At 47.3% G+C, this 22,589-nt stretch overlaps 7 protein-coding genes across 7 annotated transcripts; 4 read left to right on the top strand and 3 right to left on the bottom strand.

The window, feature by feature from the left end:
- Positions 1–1,571: 1,571 nt before the first annotated feature.
- Positions 1,572–3,181, bottom strand: DEU56DRAFT_755839 (uncharacterized protein; the record flags this gene model as incomplete). The annotated part of the gene is made up of 8 exons (XM_041349955.1): positions 1,572–1,832; positions 1,880–2,052; positions 2,193–2,250; positions 2,303–2,336; positions 2,390–2,421; positions 2,675–2,760; positions 2,810–2,857; positions 3,016–3,181. 8 exons carry the CDS (start codon positions 3,179–3,181, stop codon positions 1,572–1,574), a joined length of 858 nt encoding a protein of 285 aa, XP_041208868.1.
- Positions 3,182–8,735: 5,554 nt separating this feature from the next.
- On the bottom strand, positions 8,736–9,116 carry DEU56DRAFT_736157 (uncharacterized protein; the record flags this gene model as incomplete). The annotated part of the gene is made up of 1 exon (XM_041348490.1): positions 8,736–9,116. A coding segment is annotated over one exon (381 nt), but the record flags the coding sequence as incomplete, so codon positions are not given.
- A 104-nt stretch (positions 9,117–9,220) lies between these two features.
- DEU56DRAFT_945088 (uncharacterized protein) lies at positions 9,221–9,967 on the bottom strand (the record flags this gene model as incomplete). The annotated part of the gene is made up of 3 exons (XM_041358997.1): positions 9,221–9,456; positions 9,594–9,805; positions 9,857–9,967. The coding sequence occupies 3 exons, from the start codon at positions 9,965–9,967 to the stop codon at positions 9,303–9,305; spliced, it is 477 nt and encodes a 158-aa protein (XP_041208866.1). The 3' UTR covers positions 9,221–9,302.
- Positions 9,968–10,570: 603 nt separating this feature from the next.
- On the top strand, positions 10,571–10,927 carry DEU56DRAFT_701390 (uncharacterized protein; the record flags this gene model as incomplete). Its single annotated transcript, XM_041347316.1, has 1 exon — positions 10,571–10,927. A coding segment is annotated over one exon (357 nt), but the record flags the coding sequence as incomplete, so codon positions are not given.
- A 5,281-nt stretch (positions 10,928–16,208) lies between these two features.
- DEU56DRAFT_912410 (uncharacterized protein) lies at positions 16,209–18,270 on the top strand (the record flags this gene model as incomplete). Its single annotated transcript, XM_041357396.1, has 4 exons — positions 16,209–16,257; positions 16,328–16,609; positions 16,783–17,403; positions 17,939–18,270. The coding sequence occupies 4 exons, from the start codon at positions 16,209–16,211 to the stop codon at positions 18,268–18,270; spliced, it is 1,284 nt and encodes a 427-aa protein (XP_041208864.1).
- Positions 18,271–19,371: 1,101 nt separating this feature from the next.
- On the top strand, positions 19,372–19,995 carry DEU56DRAFT_701523 (uncharacterized protein; the record flags this gene model as incomplete). The annotated part of the gene is made up of 1 exon (XM_041347318.1): positions 19,372–19,995. A coding segment is annotated over one exon (624 nt), but the record flags the coding sequence as incomplete, so codon positions are not given.
- Positions 19,996–20,599: 604 nt separating this feature from the next.
- On the top strand, positions 20,600–20,869 carry DEU56DRAFT_715582 (uncharacterized protein; the record flags this gene model as incomplete). The annotated part of the gene is made up of 1 exon (XM_041347581.1): positions 20,600–20,869. A coding segment is annotated over one exon (270 nt), but the record flags the coding sequence as incomplete, so codon positions are not given.
- Between the last annotated feature and the right edge of the window lie 1,720 nt (positions 20,870–22,589).

Genomic DNA, 22,589 nt, shown 5'->3' with positions numbered 1-22,589 from the left:
ACATACCTTGCATCTCCGCGCATTCTCGCATCTCCGCATCTCCTCACATACACAGCCGTTCTGTCTTCAGCGCATCACTTCCTTCTTCACTGTTCCCCTCGCTCATACTTGAGGAACTGCTCTCAGAGCTATCCCCTTGGGTCGACTACTATTCTCGCACCCAGCAGGATCGGTAGACTATCACTATAGCGGACTTCTACGATTTCTCCCACACCGTGTTCTTGAATACATGACTGAAACAGATCAAATACCATTTCTGCACAGTTGTTGTTGCTGATACGAATACCAGTAATGAAGCGTGAAAACCCATCAATAAATGCATGGGTCACCAACTTGTATTGTATGAGGCCTATGGAGAGAGAACTGACAGTGAGTGATATGTGGTAAGAAGAAAAATAAACTTTCCATATTGCCCATTGTGGTGCTGTAAGGAGTTATAGCCAGCAACGCGGTATACACGCCTTTGAATTTGGTGAAGTCCAAAAGCCGCCACTGGTGGACCATTCACTCGTGCATAGGACTCCTGAATTTGTCGACGTGGAACATGTTGCCCTAGATAGTGGAGGTGACCGTCTATCATTTGACGACTGGAAGATGGGAATGTGGTGAGAATATCCAACATGATGGTATCAGCTCTTCATCTGTAAGAGTTGATTGTGAGCCAGTTGCAGATGTATAGACACAGTGTAGAGAGCGGTATATCTACAGGCTCGTATAACCCTATTTCCACATCGACCTCATCACTATCCATAGGTAGGCGCAGTCCTATAGACATGCGCGCAACGTACACGACCACTGGCGCTCGCGCGCAAGATATGCGCGCAAGGCGTGCATACCTACTCATTAGCGCCCTACTCGGATTACCCTCTCATGTCATGTCCCATCTGTCCGGCTCCGTTGGTACATGTTCTCACTGTTATATCTGTTGCTGACCACATCCAGGGTCTTTACATATTGACTTATCGCCTATCCACTTCCTTGTGCGCTTCCGCACAGCCTATCCGCTTCCCTTATGTTTCATTACCCTGAGAGCGCGTGTAGCGACTCACATATCTAGAGCACTTAGAGGATTTGGGACTTGCTTACTTTCTGCTACTTGGACTCAGTATCTGTATTCCTGCTTAGTCGCGCATAGAGTGCTAATATCATCGCTGCAAATACCCGTCATCTCTTCAGTCTATCAAGGCTTGTCTATCAGTTCTCAGAAGCTTTCTATTATCCTCTCTCGCCAATTCTCTACTTCGCGCATACCACGCGCTTTCCGACTCTTCCGCGCACCTTGCGTATCATGCACGCCCATCGCATTGGCTTCGCGCATCTTCGCGTGCTTTCGCACACCTTCGGCTTCGGTCTCTCTTTTGATCCCTCTCATTTTAAGAGAGATTGACTCAGTAGCATCCCCTAAGGGACGATCCTACTAGTTCGCCTCTCGAGGTAGATATCTTTGTGACTCCCCGGAGTTCGCATCTCTATTTTCCTTACCCACAATGGGTTGTATTCCCCTCGTCATCTGTAAATGTAACATAAACAGGATGTCCTGGTTGGACAATCTCCTGCTCAAGTGCATGGTGTCAAATGGTTCTGGCAGAGACTCCAAAAACTTCAGAGAGCTGTGCTGGCCCAGCAAGTTGGTATGCAGTAGCAAGTATATCTGAATCAATCTCAATGTGGGGGTGGCCATGCCCACCAGTATGCATCATCATAGTGTGTACTGCAGGAGGTATGTCAGGCTCATCCATTGATGCTGTCTTTGCAACCTCTAAGTCAGCAATCATGTCTTGAATGCTCAATAGCATGAGATGGTGGTCATTTGCTGGAATGATTGCTGTGTGCTGGTCCTCATAAGTCACATATCTGCTAATCGAGAAAAAAGACTCACATATTCAATGTGTCGCTCAAGGTTTATGCACATGGCAATTTGCTTGTCTAATCGAGCAACATCGCCTACTTGTGTATTGAGCGCTCTCCGAACATCATTCTTAAGATGCTTGAAAGCCAGAGAAATAGTTGCCAAGGGGAGTGGAGTTTCGGTGTCCATGGGTATGGTGGTAGCTCAAGCCAAAAGGTATCGTCAGCGAGTGCCAAAGATTAACAAAATATAGTTGATTGCTTCAGAAAGTTAGGTACTACATATATGCAGTAGATAAGGATAGTCTCAGGTAGGTAAAGAAGTAGTCATGGATGACATTCACCTGGGTTTGCAAGCCTGGAATTCATCCCTAGGTTGATATTGAATTCAACATCCATCCGCTGTAGCATATTTTACTTAAGAAGAAGCAGACTTGAATCCACATAGACGTACAGGAAGTGGCCAATCACGGGAATCAACATATATGCTGTCAAAATGAAGGTGACACATGTCATCGGTGACAGAAGTGGAAGAACACACTAGGTGTGTGATGCAGAGTGACCGCTGGAGTCCTGTAACATTGAGAGGAAATCTCAGAGGTGTGATTGTTGCAATACCAAATACTGCCAAGGTACTGGTCAAGGAATTGAAAGATGGACAAGGTCTCAAAGACGTGCTGACTGGCACCAATGCCAGAGATGAGGAGGAGAAGGTTCGAGAGAGAGCATGCATGATGTAGGCCTTGACTCTGTTCTCGGGGGGTGTCATAGGACAGTCAAATATAGATAAGAATGTACCTGGATGGTCGTGGTGACGTCTACCAACCTCCCCCCAACCAATCTCCTGCTCTCTCATCTCTTCCTCTGGGCCCACATTCTCCTTGTCACATTGGTGTAAGGTGGTGGAGCTGTCTGAATGCAAAATATCAGTGCAAGCAACAAGGTCCCTTATGTGACAGACCTTTGAACAATTTTTTTGGCCCTTGCGACTGCAAGTCAGTTCTGGAGCCTGAGGGTTGATGGGGAGGTTAGAACTGAGTGATGTCAAGCCCTTGTGTTGGTTGGTTCAAGATGGAGCCTCTAGCAAAGCACCTATCTTTTCCAACTGTACAGTCCTACCTCCTGTTCCTGCTTTGGGGTGGGTAGAACACCGAGGAGTGTCAGTACCTGGGGCTTCTGCATGGGCCAGATCAAGGGATACAAGGGGCATACTGGATGTTTCGACACTGGTCTCTTGAGCCCGTGACTTCTTCGCTACATTCTTGGCAGCATCTGAACCTTTACGCTTCACTGGCCTTTTCTTTTTAGGGCTAGCAAAGGTGCGAGGAGGCATGGCTGCAACAAAGAAGCAGAAAGAAAAGACAGGTAGGGAAATAATCCAAGACTCACCTGTACTTTGTATGATGCCTGCTTTCTCACAATATTTCCTAAGCGAGGGACTCAACGTGCATTGAGAGTAATATTCGGGTGTGCATCCTATTTGACTCAAACACAGAAACGACAGAGTAAGGAATGGATAATATCACGTCCTAAGCGAATGACTCGATGTGTACCATGAGGCACATTGAAGAGGCGTGTCTGTATTACTCAAAGTGTAAGCATGTGTTCTGGTAGTAATAGTACGAACACATCAATTTGATTACATTATACTAGGTAAGAGGACAACAAATCTTGGCACAACATTTGGGTAAAGAATAAGTAATTGAAAGTGAAAATTCCTTCTATGAATCTGTCAAAAGATGGAACTTGGACTTTTAACCTCGGAGCCTGCCGCAATGTCAGATACTCCATATATCGATGTACGTATAGCCAAGAATGTAGGAAAGACTAAAGAATTTAGGGTCCCAGCGACCATCTTTTCCTCCGCACATCCCAATAAAGCATTGCACACAACCGCCGTAGTAGACTGTGGCGCAGGGGCAACATTCATCAACTGGATGTTTGTCCGGAAACATGGAATCAAGATTCATAAGTTCAATAAACCCTTCTCTATCCGAAATGCCGATGGACAACTCTCGAAGAAGCAATGTACCCATTATTGTCACCTAGCCATAAAAATCGACAAACGCCTCATGATCGGAAAGTTCAACGTAATGACCATGGGAGAAAGAGATATGATTCTTCTTGGTAAACCCTGGTTATCAGCCATGAATCCCGACATTGATTGGGTAAAGGACACCCTCAAACTCCCAGCAAATCCACACTCTCGGAAGCTAGAACAAGAATACCAAGAAATGTGGAAGATTCCCACTCCCCTTCCTCAATACGACACCAAGGATGATGTTTGGGACGATGTTCCTACTGAAACCTTGTTCGCCCGAAAAATGGATGATATCTCCACTTATCCGATCAACGATGATGAAGTGCTTGTCGAATACTCTCCTGATGGGTCAACAGTCAGAATCATCGAAAACCTTTCCCTCGAGACTCCACTCACCCAAGATGGAACATCCGCAATTGAGCTTAAACGAGCAATTTCAACACAACCGCTAAGAAATCAATGGATATTTTCGAGGAAAACTACCGACGAAGAATACCTGAAGACCAGCAACAAGGCTCAAGAATTTGCCCTAAGGGATGCACAAGAAAAGAAGAAAAAGACTTTCGAAGAACTCGTCCCATCCTATCTCCACGACTTCGCCGATATCTTCAACGGGTTAAACAAGTTACCACCCTCTAGGCCAGGAGTGGATCATAGAATCGAAACCAAACCTGGTTATGTCCCTAAATCAGCGAAAACCTACCCCCTATCCCAGAAAGAAACCGAAGCCGTGAAAGCTTTCTTAGATGAACATCTTTCGAAAGATTTTATCCAACCATCGAAATCTCCTCAAGCTAGTGGCTTCTTCTTTGTTGGAAAGAAAGATGGCTCTCTTCGTCCCTGTCAGGACTATTGTTACATCAATGAATGGACGATAAAGAACGCGTACCCCTTTCCATTGATTCCTCCGTTAATCGCGAAACTACAAGGCGCCAACTATTTCACGAAAATGGATGTGAGATCGGGGTACAACAACATCCTGATTCATCCCGATGATCGCTGGAAAGCCACTTTCACAACCTCGTTTGGGCTCTTTGAGCCGAAAGTCATGTTCTTCGGTCTTTGCAATTCACCAGCCACGTTTCAGGCATACATGAATCAGACATTCAGAAAAGAGATAGATGAAGGATGGATGATAGTCTACATGGACGACATCTTGATCTTTTCAAAAACCCTTGAAGAACACCAAGACAGAACCCGCCGTATTCTCAAAATCATTCGAAGAGAAACCCTTTTCCTGAAACCAGAAAAGTGCACTTTCGACGTTCAAGAGGTGGACTATTTAGGGATGATTATCAGACCAGGACAAGTTGCGATGGACCCTGCCAAACTTTCGGGTATCAGCGACTGGCAAGTCCCATCCTCAGTAAAAGAAGTCCGATCATTCCTCGGATTCTGTAACTTCTATCGTCATTTCATATCCCATTACTCCGACCTCGCACGACCCTTGATCGATCTAACGAAGAAAGATGCGATTTTCATGTGGACAGAAGCCTGTGAAGATTCATTCCAGAAACTGAAGAAATGTTTCCTTTCTGAACCTGTTCTCCGAAACCCCGACCCTTCGCGACAATTCGCTCTTGCCACCGATGCCTCCCTTGTTGCTACAGGAGCCATTCTTCTACAAACAGACGAGAATGGTGCTTATCATCCTTGCGGATATCTATCCCAATCCTTTAACCCAGCAGAACGAAACTATCAGATCTATGATCGGGAACTCCTCGCAATCATCCGAGCCCTGAAAGCTTGGCGCCACTATCTTGAAGGGAACCCACACCCTGTAGTAGTTTTCACCGATCACAAGAATCTTCTCTATTTCCGATCAGCGCAGAACCTGACGCGTCGGCAGGCATGTTGGCAGCTAACCCTCAATGAGTTCGATCTAGAACTACATCATGTTGCAGGAAGCAAACTCGCCGCTCCTGATGCTCTCTCACGACGACCGGATCATTCTGCAGGACAAACCGATAACACCAATATCACCCTCCTTCCCGATGAATTATTTGGATGACTCATTGATATCGACCTTGCCGCAGCATTGAAACTCCAGAACCCCCTCTCGGACCCCATTATCTTAGCTGCCCAACAGGCCCTAGACGGGCTCAATGCCCCTCCTATGAAATCCGCACTCTCTGACTGGCGTATCGAAGACAACACGCTTTTCTATAAGAACCGAGCCTACGTCCCCGCAAATCTCCATCATCACATCTTAACTCTTCACCATGACCACCCCACTGCCGGACACCCCGGACGCTTTAAAACTGAAGAACTGGTTAAGCGAGATTATTGGTGGCCTGGGATGGGAACATACATCCGGAAATATGTCGAAGGATGCACCATGTGTCAACAAATGAAGTCCGATATGCACCCCACGACTCCCCCTCTGAACCCTATTTCCTCCTCCACTTTACACCCCTTCGCTCAAGTCTCGGTAGATTTGATCACAGATCTCCCACCATCGGAAGGTTTTGACTCTGTCATGGTTGTGGTAGACCATGGGCTTACGAAGGGGGTAATTCTCTCACCTTGCAAGAAAACCATCACGTCAGAAGGAGTAGCCAAACTCTTTTTCAAGAAAGTGTTCCTCAGATTCGGCCTATATGACAAAATCATCTCCGACAGAGGTCCCCAATTCGCATCAAAATTTGCAAAAGAACTTGGAAGACTCCTTGAATATGAAGTTGCCCTTTCGACCGCCTACCACCCGCAGACTGATGGACAAACTGAACGATTGAACCAAGAACTCGAAACCTATCTCCGCATTTATTGCCGATCAACCCCCCAAGATTGGGTAAAACATCTTCCTATGGCAGAATTCGTCCATAATCACTGAAAACACGACTCCCGAAACACCTCTCCATTCCTCCTCATGATGGGCTATGAACCTTGAGGAATTCCTTACGCCTTCCCCAATTCCGCTATCCCTGCCGCAGAAGACCGAGTAAAACACCTCCAGAAGATTCGAGAAGAAGCCCTTGCTTGTCACAAACTAGCAATGCAACGTATGGCCGAATGATCATTTGGAAGAAAGTTTGAACCCTGGAAACCTAAAGACAAAGTTTGGTTATCTGCTGCGCATCTTATCACCCATCTCCCATCAAAGAAGCTCGCGCCGAAGCGATATGGTCCCTTTGAAATTGAAAAAGTCCTCTCCCCTATCACATTCAAACTCCGCCTCCCAGAATCTTGGAAATCTCACCCCGTGTTCCATGCTTCTGAACTATCATCCTATCGGGAGACTGAAATTCACGGCCCGAACCATCCCGAACCACCACCTGATCTTATCAATGGACAAGAGGAATACGAGATAGAAGCGATCCTCGCCCACAAGGGAAACGTAAAAGGAAGACGCCGCTTCCTCGTGTCATGGAAGGGGTACCCCAGTTCAGAAAACTCGTGGCTGCCCGAAAAGGAACTCCAGAACGCCCTAGAGATCCTGAAACCCTATAAAAACCGCCTCAAATTAGCCCGACTTCTCCATTGAACCCTCGTCTACAGAACCGATTCTAACAAACAAACCATGTCTTCATCTTTCCAACTCGCTGAATACTTCGACCTCGTTAAAGAGATCGACACTGCCTCCCTCGTAGAATCCGCCCTGTTATCCCCACAACATGCTCTTGAAATAGAACGCATCCTCACTGAAAGAGAGGATGACACCACCTTTACCACTGTCAATATCATCCGCACCACCAGTCTCTTGGAAACCATCGCTGAAAATATAGACGACGCCGACGCTCGGCGCAGCATCCTCTATTGTCAAAGAAAAATACGGACCTTTGCTCTCCATCTCCTTCCCTTGTATTTCAAGGAAGATGTAATGCAAGCCATACAAACCATCGCAGAACGAGTCACAACCGAGGTCGCCATTCCACCCCCGCCTCCTCCTACTGCTATCCCCATCACTCCCGAACCGACAATCACACTACCCATCCTTCCACCACAGAACATGCTCAGGTGTTCGGAACGTCGTAAAAGCTCCGCAAAGAAAACACCCTACAAACCCAAATCACGCTCCCCTCCAAAGAACAAAGACCGCTGCTCGCAGCCAGATATCGTAACCCCTCCAAAGTCATCCAGATCGCTACCACCTCCTCTTTCCTTCGATGACAACATCATTTGCCGCCACTGCAAAGAAATGGGACATCGTCACAAGAACTGCCCAGAATATTACTGCAGAGCGTGCCTCGTGTTCAAGCCTGGACACCTATCAGTCTTCTGCCGCCAACTCAATGGCGAAAGAGTCCTCCCCATGGAGCACAACGAAGAAGGCTTCTATGACGCACTTGCTAAATGGGAAGCGGACCAAGACGAGCTTATCGAACAAATTGAGCAAGAAGCAGAGGAGCTCACCAACAAACGCACAGGGGACGATCTGTTGGAGTTTCATAACGCTGATGCGGATCTCGTCTACTACGACGATGCGAGGTTGGAAAGTTGTTGAAGTCGGTGACTTCAGATGATAAAAAGGGGGTAATGTTACAGCAGCCCCATCATTTTCTCATCATCATGCTTCTCCGATCTATTCCTGTTATCTCCGACTGCTTATCAACATGCACTGCATGAACATTCTAGATACTTCTGTCTATTCTTGTTATCTCTGACTGCTTATCAACATGCACTGCATGAACATTCCAGATAGTTCTTTGACGTTCTTCTTGACTCCTTTCACTTCCATAGTCGGCCTGGTCCGTGCCTCCTTTGTCCATTATAAATACCGCAGTAGTTACACTTGTATTCTCTAACTTGAATCTACTTGGTTCTCTCTGATACTTGATCATCTTCTGAGGAAGATACTTGATTCCGATCTAGCTCTTATAGAGACTAGTCTATACTCGAACTTCACTTAGAGGGAGAGCCCCTCAAGTGTCTGAACCGAACGTCGTAACACGAAGAACTCCTTTATTGGATTAGTTACGCAAGAACTATCCAAGTTGTAACACTTGTTGGCGTGAAATTCAGCCAGCGCTGTCGAAATGTGCTCGAGATCATGATAATCAATCTGTGTCAACTGTACAAGATAACAGAAATCCATTAACACTTGTACAGCAGTGATCATGGCGCTAGGTACTGCATCTGTAGCGACCGCAATGATTGAGCATTGGATATCATGTTGGATGCACCCCATAACTTGCTTCAGCTTTGAGATCCCACTATGGAAATGGTGAAAGCCCGTCATGGGCTGCAACACAGAGAAACAAAAATCAATTTCCGCTTCCCCAACTGCACAGATGATCCATTTGGCATTGTGGTCGTAAAATTGTCAGTGAAGATGGTGAAGAACTTCCGGAGTGAGGAAATGTGATGGCTCTGTCATGACCCAATCTGACCAGAAGGGTTTATTGACTCCGTTGAAGTAAAACTTCTGCGCTTTGCAAAAGAACACTTTAATATTGTCGGGGTCGACCTTTTGTCAGACAACAGCTAGTTGTGCAAGGGTAGTTGATCCTGTTTGAGGTTCATGGAGGAAAGGATCTCCAAATTGCTTGTAGGAGGCCATGGTAACTGGAGATGTTTTCCCTCCAATGGTGGCAAGCATTATTGCCTCCAGGGTATCCACGATATAGCTTGCAAGCAGGGTGAAAAAATAATGGCTATGGCCGACCGGATCTGATAGCATACCCCCTCGTGAGTAGCCTGCTTAAGAGGTGCCAGAACAATATCCAAGCACTGATGAATTAGATGGTCCTCTAGCACACCTCACAAGTGTTTCTTCTTATGAGTGAATTTGGGTACGGGGAGTAGGGCGGTGAGCAAGAAAGCGCCGGATGACGTCTTGAGTTGAGTAGACATGTGTATGTTCGCGAGGCTGATGAGGAGTGGGTGGGAAACTCTGTCACCTGTCATCATACATATATTGGTCTTGTCCGATGAAAGAATAGTGCCTAGCAGGGTCACATCACTTGGTAGATTCAACTGTTGGAAACAATAAGTACTCAGAGCAGCTTGAACGATGAGACTACGCACCTGCATCTCCCAGGCATCATTGCCTGTCATCCACTCAGAGTACACATGATACAGCTGCTGTGCAGTGGTATACACCCTGCAAGGTGTAAAGTCTAACTCTTTGTGAAACATAGGGTGGTTAAGAATACTCGAGATGCAGTCCAAGGGGTCACGCCAGTATAATATGACAGGCGATTTTGTGGGATGGCCATATGAATTACTTGAGACATCCAGTGTGGACCGCTGAGCAACATTTCGGCCCTACCTTGCAGCTCTTTAGCAGAAGAGAATGATGATGAAAGATCCTTAATCTAAACAGACACACTGTCAGACCTCACTAATGAAAACGATAGAGTTGTTGGATAATCGACGTAATACGCAAGTCTATCTTTTTACTTTACACTCATTATCACTTACTGCGGACACGTACAAACACGTACTGTATCTTTACATCATCGACTACAGCGCCAATATATAGCTTTCACATCCACGTCCTCTCACCTCAGTCCTTTTCCACTAAGATTGAGGTGAGATACTAGCATTCATTATCCTACTCGATCGTTACTAACATTCACTATGTAGTCTCTCGTTTGTCCCTCGCAGGTACTTAGATTAATAGAGTCCTTTTCCACTAAGACTGAGTCTCTCGTTTGTCCCTCGCAGCCTCTTGTGTCCTCTGTCTGTCGTTACTCACAACAGCTTATGACCCCCGTTACCTCTTCTGTTCAATCCATGTCAACCTCGGGCATCTATGCCGTCCCTAAACTCACCGAGAAGAACTGGGTCGAATTCAAGACGAAGTCCGTCATGTCACTAACGGCACGAGGATTGAACCGTCACCTCGATGGCACTGTCAAAGTTCCCCAACCACTTCCGATGTCTCCCAATGGTAAAAAGACCCTTCTCCACGACAACATGATGCAGGCAACTGATGCCGACATCGAGTCGAACTTAACTCTCCTCGACACTCATGCGCAGAAGGAAGCTCTCGCTATCCAGCAGCTCTATGCAACTGTCCCAAACACCGTGATGATTCAGGTGCAGAACAAAGGCTCCGTCGCCGCGATTTGGAAGGCCATTTGCCTCATCTATGAAGGCAAAAGTGACATGGTCCAGGTGGATACTCGTGCTCGCCTGCAAAGTATGAAGTGCAGTGAGAACGAAGATATTAAAGCACACTTGACGTCGATGCTTGTATTACGCGAAGAGCTTGCGGGCATGGGCGCACCTGTCGACGACCGAGATTTCACTGCGATGATCATTAATTCACTTCCCGAGTCTTTCAGAACTCTTATGTGATCCATGACAGCCGCCATTCGAGCTATTAACCAAACTGTCACCTCGGACAAGGTCATTGCTGTTGTGTTCGAAGAGGCTGACCATTGTAACCTCGGAAAGTCATCAGACAAGGACGACTCCGCTCTGAATGCATCATCGCATAAGAGTCGTCGACGTGGGAAGAAACCATATGTGAGTCGGACAAGAAGTGTTTCAATTGCGGACAAATTGGGCATATGTCAGCTGACTGGCGTAAAGGGGGTGGCAAAGAAGGTCAAGGTCCAAACCAGAAGAAATCAGAATCAGTGAATGCAGCTGCCTTGTCAGACCAAGATTTTGCATTCCTGACTTCTGATTGCATTGACAAAGCTAATACTCTTCGAGTCCCTGCCGAGAAACGAGGAGCCATTGTCGACTCCGGAGCTACATCCCATTTCTGCCCCGACCGTTCGAAGTTCAAAACTTTTGAAACCATTGATCCCAAACCAATCAATGTCGCTGACAGACGAACTCTTCATGCTATTGGACGAGGTGATGTTGAAATAGAGCTACCTAATGGCAAAGCATGCTCTCGAGTCACACTCAAGGACACGTTATACACACCAGACATTGCCTTCACCCTCATATCCACTAGCCGAATCGTTTGTGCGGGATCATCCGTCCATATGGAGATGGGATGGTGTGAAATCTGGTCACAGAAGCCGAAGAAGCTCATTGCGAAGATTCCTGAGGTTGATGGCCTTTATCGGATTGCAGGATTAGAGCATGCAGCAGCAGTGGCCTCTGCAAAACTGAAGACGAAGATGTCACTGACCCAGCTTCATCAGTGCATGGGACATATGTCATTTGCTGCAATGAAAGCCATGGTAACGAAGGGCATGGTTGAAGGTATTGAGATTACCTCATCTTCTGATAACACGTTCTGCAAAATGTGTGTCAAAGCGAAAATCACATGTCAGCCCTTCCCCGACCAGTCGAACTCACATGCCACAAAGTATGGCGAACATATTCACACCGACGTGTGGGGACCAGCAAAAGTTCAATCATTGGGCAAGAAGTCCTATTATGTCACGTTCACGGATGATTATTCCCGTGAGATGACTGTCATTTTCCTTCGGAAAAAGAGTGGAGTTTTTGGAGCACTCACCGAGCACATTGCTCACCTCGTAACCCAGCACAATGCCAAGGTCAAGTTCATCTGATCTGATCGTGGTGGTGAATATTCCAGTGACGAACTCAAGAAGTACCTATCGAAACGCGGAATCCACCATGAATACACTGTCCACGACTCTCCCGAACAAAATGGTGTAGCCGAACGAGTTAATCAGACCATCGTTGAACATGCTCGAGCTCTTCTCATTGGTGCAGATCTTCCCAAGGCTCTATGGGCTGAAGCCGTAAATCACACCACCTATCTCAAGAACAGATCACCCACACGAGCTCTCACCACGAAAACACCATTCGAAGCTGTTCACGGCAAGAAGCCTAACTTATCGGGGATTCAGAGATTCAGATGCACCATCTATGTCAAGATCGTAGATGCTGGCAAGCTTGATGAACATGCGAAGGCCGGAAAATTTATAGGGTACGACAGTGAAAGCAAAGGGTATTGAGTTTATTGGCCTGACACTCGTCGAGTCTCCGTTGAACGAGACGTGAAGTTTGCTCCCGATGAAGCTACTACAGGTGATGTGCAGTTCGAAGGGGAGAATGAGAGGGTCGTCCAGCACGACACCTGCTCAAAACCCATGAGCGAGGCACCAAAACCATCATTGACCTCGACTCCAACTCCCGTCGCTACTCGCCAATCAATTCCACCAGTAGTCGAAAATCCTCCAGCACCAGTTCCACCTCCAGTAGCAGCAATACCACTTCCCGAACCAGAACCAGCTCCTGAACCTCGCACAACCCGTCGAGTCCAATTCCCGCCAGGCTATTACAGCCGAGAAGTTTTTGATCGAAATGAACATATCAATGCATTGTGGACAGAAGAATCACCCGACTCAGAAGCTGAATTCCCGCACGAAGAATTTGCCATGCTCGCGCACTATGCACTAGCATCCTCGCCTGGTGATGAACCAACCATTGATCAAGCTCTTCGTGGCCCAGATGCTGAAAGATGGCAGGAAGCAATGGATGAGGAGATTGCTGCAATCGAGAGGCTCGATACCTGGGACCTTGTTGATCCACCTACCAATGCCAACATCATCAACTCTCATTTCATTCTCAAAGCCAAACGAGATGAAAATGGTAATATCGCGCGGTACAAGGCATGCCTCATCGCTAACAGCAACAGTAAATGCAAAGGCATCGACTACAATGAGACTTTTGCCGCTGTTGCTAAACTCCCTTCTGTCAGAGCCATTCTCGCCAATGCCGCCAGCCAGGGCTGGGAAATTCACCAGATCGACGTGAAAAATGCATACCTCAATGCCAAACTCACCGAGGATGTTTATATGAGACCCCCGCCTGGATATCTCAAGCCAGGTCAGGAAGGCAAGGTCTGCAAACTCAAGAAAAGTCTTTATGGACTTAAGCAGGCCGGTTTCGAATGGTATGAGACGCTTTGCAAATTTTTCCGCAAGATTGGATTCACGCGATCAGCCGTCGACCATGCAGTCTTCTTCAAGCATGACGAGAAGTCGTCCACTGTTGTATCCGTGTCAACTGACGATATGGCTGCCACAGCAAGCTCCATTGAGGCGATAAAGTGGTTGAAAGACGAGCTTAGAAAGAAGTTTGAGATTTCTGATCTTGGAGAGATCAAATGGTTGCTTGGATTCGAAGTCAAGTATAACAAAACAGCGCAAACCCTATCATTATCCCAATCTGCCTATATCGACACTCTTCTCGAATGTTTCGGTCTCGAAAACACCAATATGGTCTCCACTCCTCTCAAACCCGGTGCCACCCTGTCAAAAGACCAATCCCCAACAACTCCGCAACACATCCATGAAATGCGGAACATTCCATATCAAGAACTCGTCGGTTCTCTCGCATGGGCAGCGCTTGGATCACGCCCTGACATCGCATTTGCAACTTCAACACTTGCACAATTCATGCAAAATCCCAGCAGAATCCATTGGCAGGCCGCAAAACACATCCTACGATATCTCAAAGGCACACAAAGCCTTTGTCTCAACTTAACAGACCCCGACGAAGGCATGCTCGCCTACACTGATGCTGACTGGGGCTCGCAACCTCACCGTCACTCAATTTCAGGACATGTCGTGTCACTCGCAGGAATGCCAGTAGCATGGGGATCAAAGAAGCAAAATGTTGTAGCATTGTCATCAACCGAAGCCGAGTATGTCGCCGCGATGAACTCGTTAAAGGATATCATTTGGCTTCACAGCCTCCTTGGTGAAATTCGCGCACCCCTCATCAGTCCCACTCTCGTTCTGTGTGATAATCAAGGCGCTATCACGCTCACGCAGAACAATAAGTTCCACCCACGCACGAAGCACATCGACATCCGGTATCATTTTATCCGGGAAGCCGTTGACGACGGCAAATTCACACTCGTATACTGTCCGACAAGCGCCATGGTTGCAGATATTTTCACAAAGGCACTCGCACGTTCGAAGATTCAGAAGTTTGTTGATATGCTCGGACTCTGCTAGACTTGAAGGGGAGTGTTGGATAATCGACGTAATACGCAAGTCTATCTTTTTACTTTACACTCATTATCACTTACTGCGGACACGTACAAACACGTACTGTATCTTTACATCATCGACTACAGCGCCAGTATATAGCTTTCGCATCCACATCCTCTCACCTCAGTCCTTTTCCACTAAGACTGAGGTGAGATACTAGCATTCATTATCCTACTCGATCATTACTAATATTCACTACGTAGTCTCTCGTTTGTCCCTCGCAGGTACTTAGATTAATAGAGTCCTTTTCCACTAAGACTGAGTCTCTCGTTTGTCCCTCGCAGCCTCTTGTGTCCTCCGTCTGTCGTTACTCACAACAAGAGTAGAGCGCTTACCTGTTACGATAACATACTTCGGACCGGGCCTCCCTATCTTTTCTCTTATCATGTACTGCCATATGACGCCTCATCACCTTCTTGTACAGCATCTTTGATCGCCGTCTTATCTCGTATCTCTTATCTTGTACCCTTACCATTGCCTTGGTAGTCCTGCCCTGAACTGACCTTTACTTATAAAGTAGTCGATCATCTTGTCTTGTATTCTCTAACTTGAATCTACTCAGTCTTCTGATAGACCTTCCTTGAGCAAGACAGCTCTCGTATATGATTTCACTAAAGACTCTTCGTCTTAAGTGCCTTTACTTGATCGATACAATTAGTCTTGTCTTCGCTTGCCAACTCTTGTTACCAAGCCTAGACCCCAACGATAACGACAAACGAACCTCTGCATTATCTTCGTCTTACGCAAGACTTAGTACAGAGCTCTTACCTGAGTCTACGCTTTCAGCGTAACATTACCATCTCGAGTGACAAAAACTATTAATCTTCCCCATGCTCAATCCAGAACGCAATAGCCATGATGCAACTTCCCACTCCTTCCGACCACTGAACGGGTAGTAAAGATTCTTCATGTGATATATGCTATTCTCGTCAGAGTGAAATAAGTCAAGAAATGTGTGACCCTTGCCATATGTCTGAGAGGCATCAGGAAACCACTCAATAGAGTTGGTGGTTGGTAGAGTGCCGTCTTCATTGGTGTGACCGGTAAAAATACCTTCATCGACACCTCCGAGGCTCTCAGGGTCATTGTAGTCTTGATGCGAATGACACAACTCAGAGTCGTGTGGCATGTGCTGGTTGTCAATGTTCATACCAGAGTAGTCGGTCTGAAGACAGATTATATCCTGTAGCCAGGTGCTACATCCCAAGCAAGGTTGATTCATGTGACGGGCAACAGCAGGGTCGTGCTGAGCTTCTAACCTCTGGTCCCAAGTGGCAATATTGTGTTGTTTCCACCGATCATCCAATGAAACTACCTGTGCACCTGAATTGGTGTGATCTGCTGGACTGTATTGAATCCCTCTTCAATAATCCGAGATTTGCCAAGGATATTGACCTCATACCTGAATGAATATATACCACAGCCAAGTGTACAGTATGGATATACAGCGAATGGATGACTGGCAAAGCAGCCAGGACGATGCAGGTTTGTGCCTTAGTGATTAGTGTGAATACTTGTCTAACTTCTATTGCTCTATTGCATTCCAAGCTTCCAGAGGATTCTGCACTGCTTGGTGTAATACTTTCCTCTGATAAGACCAATATCACAAACATGACCGGCGGACATGCTGCCCACCCCCTCCTCATCAGTCTTGCCAACATCAAGATGGCAGTTCGAAACAAGGCATCATCACACACTTTTCTTCTCACAGCCCTGCTTCCCATTGCTGAATTTTTGCATCCTGTCAAACATATGCAAGGTGTTCTAGAAGCTCGCCTAATCCATCAGTGTCTTGACATTATCCTCGAGCCATTCAAGCAGGCTGCGCGCATTGGATGTATGATGTCAGACCCAGTCGGGAACCTTAGATATTGTTTACTCCCCTGGCTTCATATATTGTGGATACACCCGAGGCGGCCATGCTTGCCTGTGTTTGAGGAAAGACCTCACACCTCACCACGGCTTCATATAAGCAATTCGGTGACGCCTTCCAACACCCCCTGCGCACAGCCAAAACCACCCTTACACAACTCAAGAACATCAAATCTATATGCGACCCACTAAATGTCGAAGCCTTCTTCGCCGCATGTGAGCCCAACTGCCTCAGCGGTGTTGTTGATTTGTTCTGGTGCGACTGGCCATTCGTAGATCCAAACTTGTTTCTGACCCCGGAGGCCTTGCACCATTGGCATCATGAATCCTATGATCACAATGTACAGTGGTGTATCAAAATTGTCGGTGTGAAGGAGCTCAACTTTTGTTTCTCTGTCTTACAACTGCTCATGACATTCCGACATTTCAAACAGGGTATCTCAACGCTCAAGCAAGTCACTGGAAGAGCGCAGCGGGACATACAGTGTTACCTTGTTGCTATCATCGCGAATGCTGCACCTCCAGGCGTCGTCATAGCTGTCCGTGCACTAATGGACTTCTGTTACTTATCTCAAGCAGTAACCATCAACAAGAAGCAATGTCAGAAGATCCTTGATGCTCTCAAGATGTTTCACAACCACAAACATGAAGTTATTGCGCATGGTGGGCATCGGGGTGCCAAGAGCAAAAACATCCTTGACAACTGGTACATTTCAAAAGCTCGAAATGATGCAAAGTGTTGTGCCGAGTATCTATCAAGTCAGTTCTCTTATACAGTGGCCAGCTGACATCAGTAAAACATCAAATTACTTAAACCAACTTTTTTGGACTTTCCAATGCTTTATGGCCTTTTTTCAATTTTTTTTCTGAATTCACTGCCTCATCCAAACTTGTGTGTTCCAATATGTTTTATAAACCTAAGAGACATGTTTAAAAACATAAAAACAGAAATTTGTTACCAGTAGGTGGCACAGAGTGCTGATAATTTTTATTGTCAAATCCTCTCCTGAGGTGGTAATCTTTACAAATTGTGAACTCCAACCATTGGAACAGTATGAAATAATCATAATAAACTATTCCTGATACTCAAGCTGGGACCAGGCAGTGAACTGATAAAAAAAAAAGGCCACTCATTTTTGAAAAGAAGTAAAAAGAAGTAAAAGTCATCAGAAAGGTCCAAAAAAGGCTGATTAAGTAATTTGAGATTTTCCTGATGGACACCACAGAACGAGCTCACATAACCCTCATCAAGGATCCAGCAGAATCTACGAATAACCATAACTATGATCCCCAGATATGTTGATGTCTATTGCCCAGCAACCGCAGTCCCAGACGCACACCACCACTGCCGGATATAGAGATGATCCGGATGATGGGATTGATGATGATGAGAACACTGATGAAGCAGGTGATATCCAGGCTGCCATTAGTGATTTGTGGGGGACAGGACATGTTGTATTGAATTTCTTCAAGAAGGCACAACTTGTCTCGTTGTCCACCACAGCGCCCAGACCACTCCGCATGTTTGTTGTTGGCTCCACCGCCATACGTCTCAATTTTGACCCCTCATTACAACACCAAGCTATCGACAATGTCGCTGGGAAGTTCTGTTTGCCCGACTTGTGAGCAGCACTCACCAATTACATTCAACGGGAGGGTCAGACTGTTCAAAACCTCCACAAGTTGACAGGACAATGTCGAGCATCACCAACCACAAATCTTCCATTCCAGCATCTTAATATTTGGTTCAAAGTACGTGTGCAGCAGACACCACGCCACAGCAGGTCAGCCCTCCTTCCTGCTCTGACGGTTAATGTGTCTCCGCCAGATGCCAATTAGAAGCATGGCTGCTACGATGCTGCCATATTTACTGTTGATGGCACAAAACAATGGCCTGCTAGCGGGCTTAAAGGTAACTTGATATGTTCTTCAGTGTTATTTGTACTGACTTGGGGGTACAAATCTAGGACACATTGTTGTTGAGGTTTGCCTCATTATGTTACCAGTCTCACCGCCAGGCAGAACTCTCCCGTGGGCTGCACATTTTCTTACTTATGTCCAATGTCTTGACATGGTACCTCAGTAACATGGAATGGTATTGGACCACACTACACAGATGCATGTTCTAAAATGTGCTATGCGTGCAGGAGCGACACCTTTCGGCAACATCCTTCCCCTAGATCAACTTCGCTCCTTTGCTCACATTATTCCCTGCTTTGGTCCTCATGCTGACACTTGTATAACACCACAAAACAGCTCTAAGTTCACTCAATCATTTTTGCTTAACAAGTACATTGACAAGGATTTTTACTATACTATCTCCGAGTCGAATGCAGCGGCATAGTGATATTAGCTCTATGTAGTATTACCTTGTCCATACCAGTTTTCTTTTGAAATAAAAATTCATGCCCTGTGACCACTGTATCACACTACAGGCCACTATATTACTGGACCACTAAGACTCGTCTGTAAGCGTGCACTGTAACCTGCTGTAATATAATCAAGCACTAATATTGTGTTCTAGCTAAGTGCGAGGCACAAGCACATGATATGAACGAGGTCTATGTCCGATTCTAAGCATGATGTAACTCACACCTTCTGTCTTCTCGCTTCCATCACTTGTGCCTCCACAAGTACTCATCCCTCGAAACACTCTTTCTACAACTTCTGATCTGCGAAATCATTTTATCAAGCTTAGTTCATTTTAAAATTTCACTTAATCCAACGATGGACAGACTACACTCTGATCCCAGTTTACTTGTTTGCCCAGATTTCATGAGTGACCCGTATCGCGTTAGTCGAGCGAGTCTGGTCACACCTACCAACACCGAAGCGCAAGCGGCAGAAACCTTGCGTGTGGTGTGGGTCACCACCAACAACACCTTATGCGCTCAATGGCAACAGCAAGTTGTAGAAGACGAAAGACTTCGAACTGAACAACAATGTCAAGCCGAAGAAGAAGCCGAGAGACAACAACAGGCTCTTCGGCTCAAGGAAGAAGTTACCAAGGCTGATGAGAAGAAGAAGAATTGCAGCAAGCATTTGGTCATCCCTGTGCGTCCTCGTCCAGACACCACCGACGACGCAGCATTGGTTTCCGACTTTGCCCTTCGCAAGATCGACAAAGGGCAGTACGTCGAATTGTACTACTGGACTAACATAGGACTACAAGACGCACATTGCTCCTATCGCACCAGAGACGACGAAGGTATGGTCCCTACCACCGGAGAAGATGGCTCTACGGTCTGGGTCAATGCAGGGGGGACCAAACCATCTGACGGCGTCGTCGCGGATCGCAACTTGTCAGTAGTGGACTTCACACAAGCCGTTCCGCGCATGATCGCCACGCTAGAAGAGCATGACTGGACGACTCAACGCATCACCATGCTCGCTCGCTTCTGGGGTGCCATCATGCTGCATAGATATTGGAACTCAACCGACTCCATCGCGCAACGTGCGATCCTCATCTATCAAGAGGAACAACGTCGAGCCTGGCACAACGCCATTCCCCTTGCCAAGGGAGCCTGGGATATATCTATCATAGACGAGGCAGCTCTACTGCGCACTTTCGATCGGGTTTTTCGTGACATGCGTCACCGAGAGCTCAAGGACGATCGTCCGGTGCGTGAAACTTTATGCACTCATTCTCTATCACTGATCTTCCTCTTTCCCTATATTATCTTACTTGCATTATCTTGCGATTCTGTGTTTCCCCCGATGGCATCTAAAACGTGCGTTTGCATTCGCTCGCGTTAAAATGTGTCAGAGTCTGGACACGAGCTCTAGAAGCGGGCGTGGAGAGGCATCCACCCACCAGCGTTCGCGTCACTCGAAGCGATCTCAGTCACCGTGCAACAGGAGGAGGTCAGCCTCTCCTGGAACCTCGAAGAGGTACCCCACATCGTGTAACACCCGTTCGTCAAACCAACGTGCGGGTTTTCAAGACAGCGCACATGGCTCTCGCTCCCCAGCAGTGTGCGCTGTCTGCCTGGGGAGACACTCACACAACTTCGTCGAATGCTCAAGCGACAGAACATGGAACAGCGCCCATCCCGCACTCACCACTCGAGTCAACAAGCAGCTCCTCACGCGCAACTCCGACAAGCCCTTGTGCGTGGACTGGCAACGTTCACGCAGCTGCACAAGTCGTTCCCACGACGAGAGACATGTCTGCTCAGGCTGTCTCGCCACCTCACATGGTGCTCAACACTGTCCTCGAGCACAGGCGTCGACGCCCGGTCACACCATATAATTACGAAGTCTGGGAGTCCAAACTTCGTGCACATAATCTTCTGGTCACATATCCCACACTACCACTTGGTCTACGTTTTGGTTTCCATCTCAATATTCCCCCAGTTACGGTTACCCAGTCCCCCCCTAATAGTGTCTCTCTTCATACCTTTCGCGCTGCCTTCGAGAACATACTTAATCGTGAGCTTACTAGTGGACGGTACATCGGACCGTTCACTCAATCTGAACTACAATCCTTGCTTGGACCTTTCCAGTCTTCCCCCATATCTATTATACCCAAACCAGGAAAACCCGGGAAATTCCGGGTTATTCAGAATTTCTCTTTTCCGCTTGTCCCCTCTTTGTTGTACCCTAATGCCGCCATCAACTCCACCACCAATTCCGATGATTTCCCGTGCTCCTGGGGCACGTTCGACACAGTCTGCACCATTATGCGCTCCCTTCCTCCCGGATCCCAAGCCGCCACACGAGATGTGGCGGAAGCCTATCGGACGGTCCCTTTACATCATACCCAATGGCCAGCAGCCATCGTGCGATTACCTGATGGAAACTTCTGCGCCGTCACGTGTGTGTCCTTCGGTATGGGTCCTTCCGCTGGCATTTATGGCCTCGTTGCTGACGCAGGAGTGGACTTACTTTGAGCAGAAGGCATCGGTCCACTCACGAAGTGGGTTGACGACCATTTGTTTTTTCGCATCAGGCGGGAACACCTCGAGCGTTACAACGCCCACCGCAGACGAGTGCATGCTGAGATGGGTAGTGCAGGAAGGCAACAATCTGGGGGTCGCATCTGGTTTAAAGGTACCATCTTCGACGATGACTCATTTGATGTGTATGCGGAGGATTGCTCATTCTCCATCCGCAACCTCTCCGCATCATCAGCGCGTTCTCTCGCCGATGCGGATTTCTGTTTTGCCTTCGCAGACATCGATCGACTCTCTCGTCCCTTGGACATCCCCTGGGAGCCTTCGAAAGACACCGCTTTCGCGTTTGTCGCACTCTACCTGGGGCTGCTGTGGAGTCTCATTTCGCTCACGGTTCAACTGTCAACAGCCAAGAAGACGAAGTATCAGGCTGCTATCAGCAACTGGTGTTCGTGGAAGACTCACGTCCTCCTCGACGTTCAAAAGCTATATGGAAAACTGCTTCACGCCTGTCTGGTCGTCCCAGCAGGCCGTGCTTACCTCACCTCATTGGAGGCCATGCTCGCGATATGCGCTGATCGTCCTTTCGTGCCACGTCACCCCGCCAAACACGTTGAAGACGACCTCGTCTGGTGGTTCAACAGACTTGCGCAACCCTTTGTCGGCCGCCCCATCCCCCAACCCCACTCCCTTGTCGACGTTCACGCATTTTGCGACGCCAGCACATCCTTCGGCATTGCAATTGTTATCCATGGGCATTGGAGGGCATGGACTCTATGCAGCGGTTGGAGAACGCTTGACGGCCAACGAGACATCAGTTGGGCCGAGTCAGTTGGTTTCGAATTACTCACTCTCGCCATCCTCAACAACAACAGCGCCGACAACCCGCGGCACTATCGGGTATTCTGCGACAATCAGGGCGTTGTCAGTGGGTGGAGGAACGGGTGGAGTCGCAACTGGGCAATTAACGCTGTCTTCCGCAGAATCCACGAGCGGCTGGAGTCGCGAAACAATGGGACCTCGTTCCACCTGTGTTATGTCCCCAGCGGT

This window comes from Suillus clintonianus (genome assembly GCF_016758775.1).
Source record: "Suillus clintonianus strain FC179 chromosome Unknown DEU56scaffold_32, whole genome shotgun sequence".
NCBI lineage: Eukaryota > Fungi > Basidiomycota > Agaricomycetes > Boletales > Suillaceae > Suillus > Suillus clintonianus.
The sequence above is the reverse complement of the archived record's forward strand: the minus strand, read 5'-3'. Positions and strand labels throughout refer to the sequence as shown.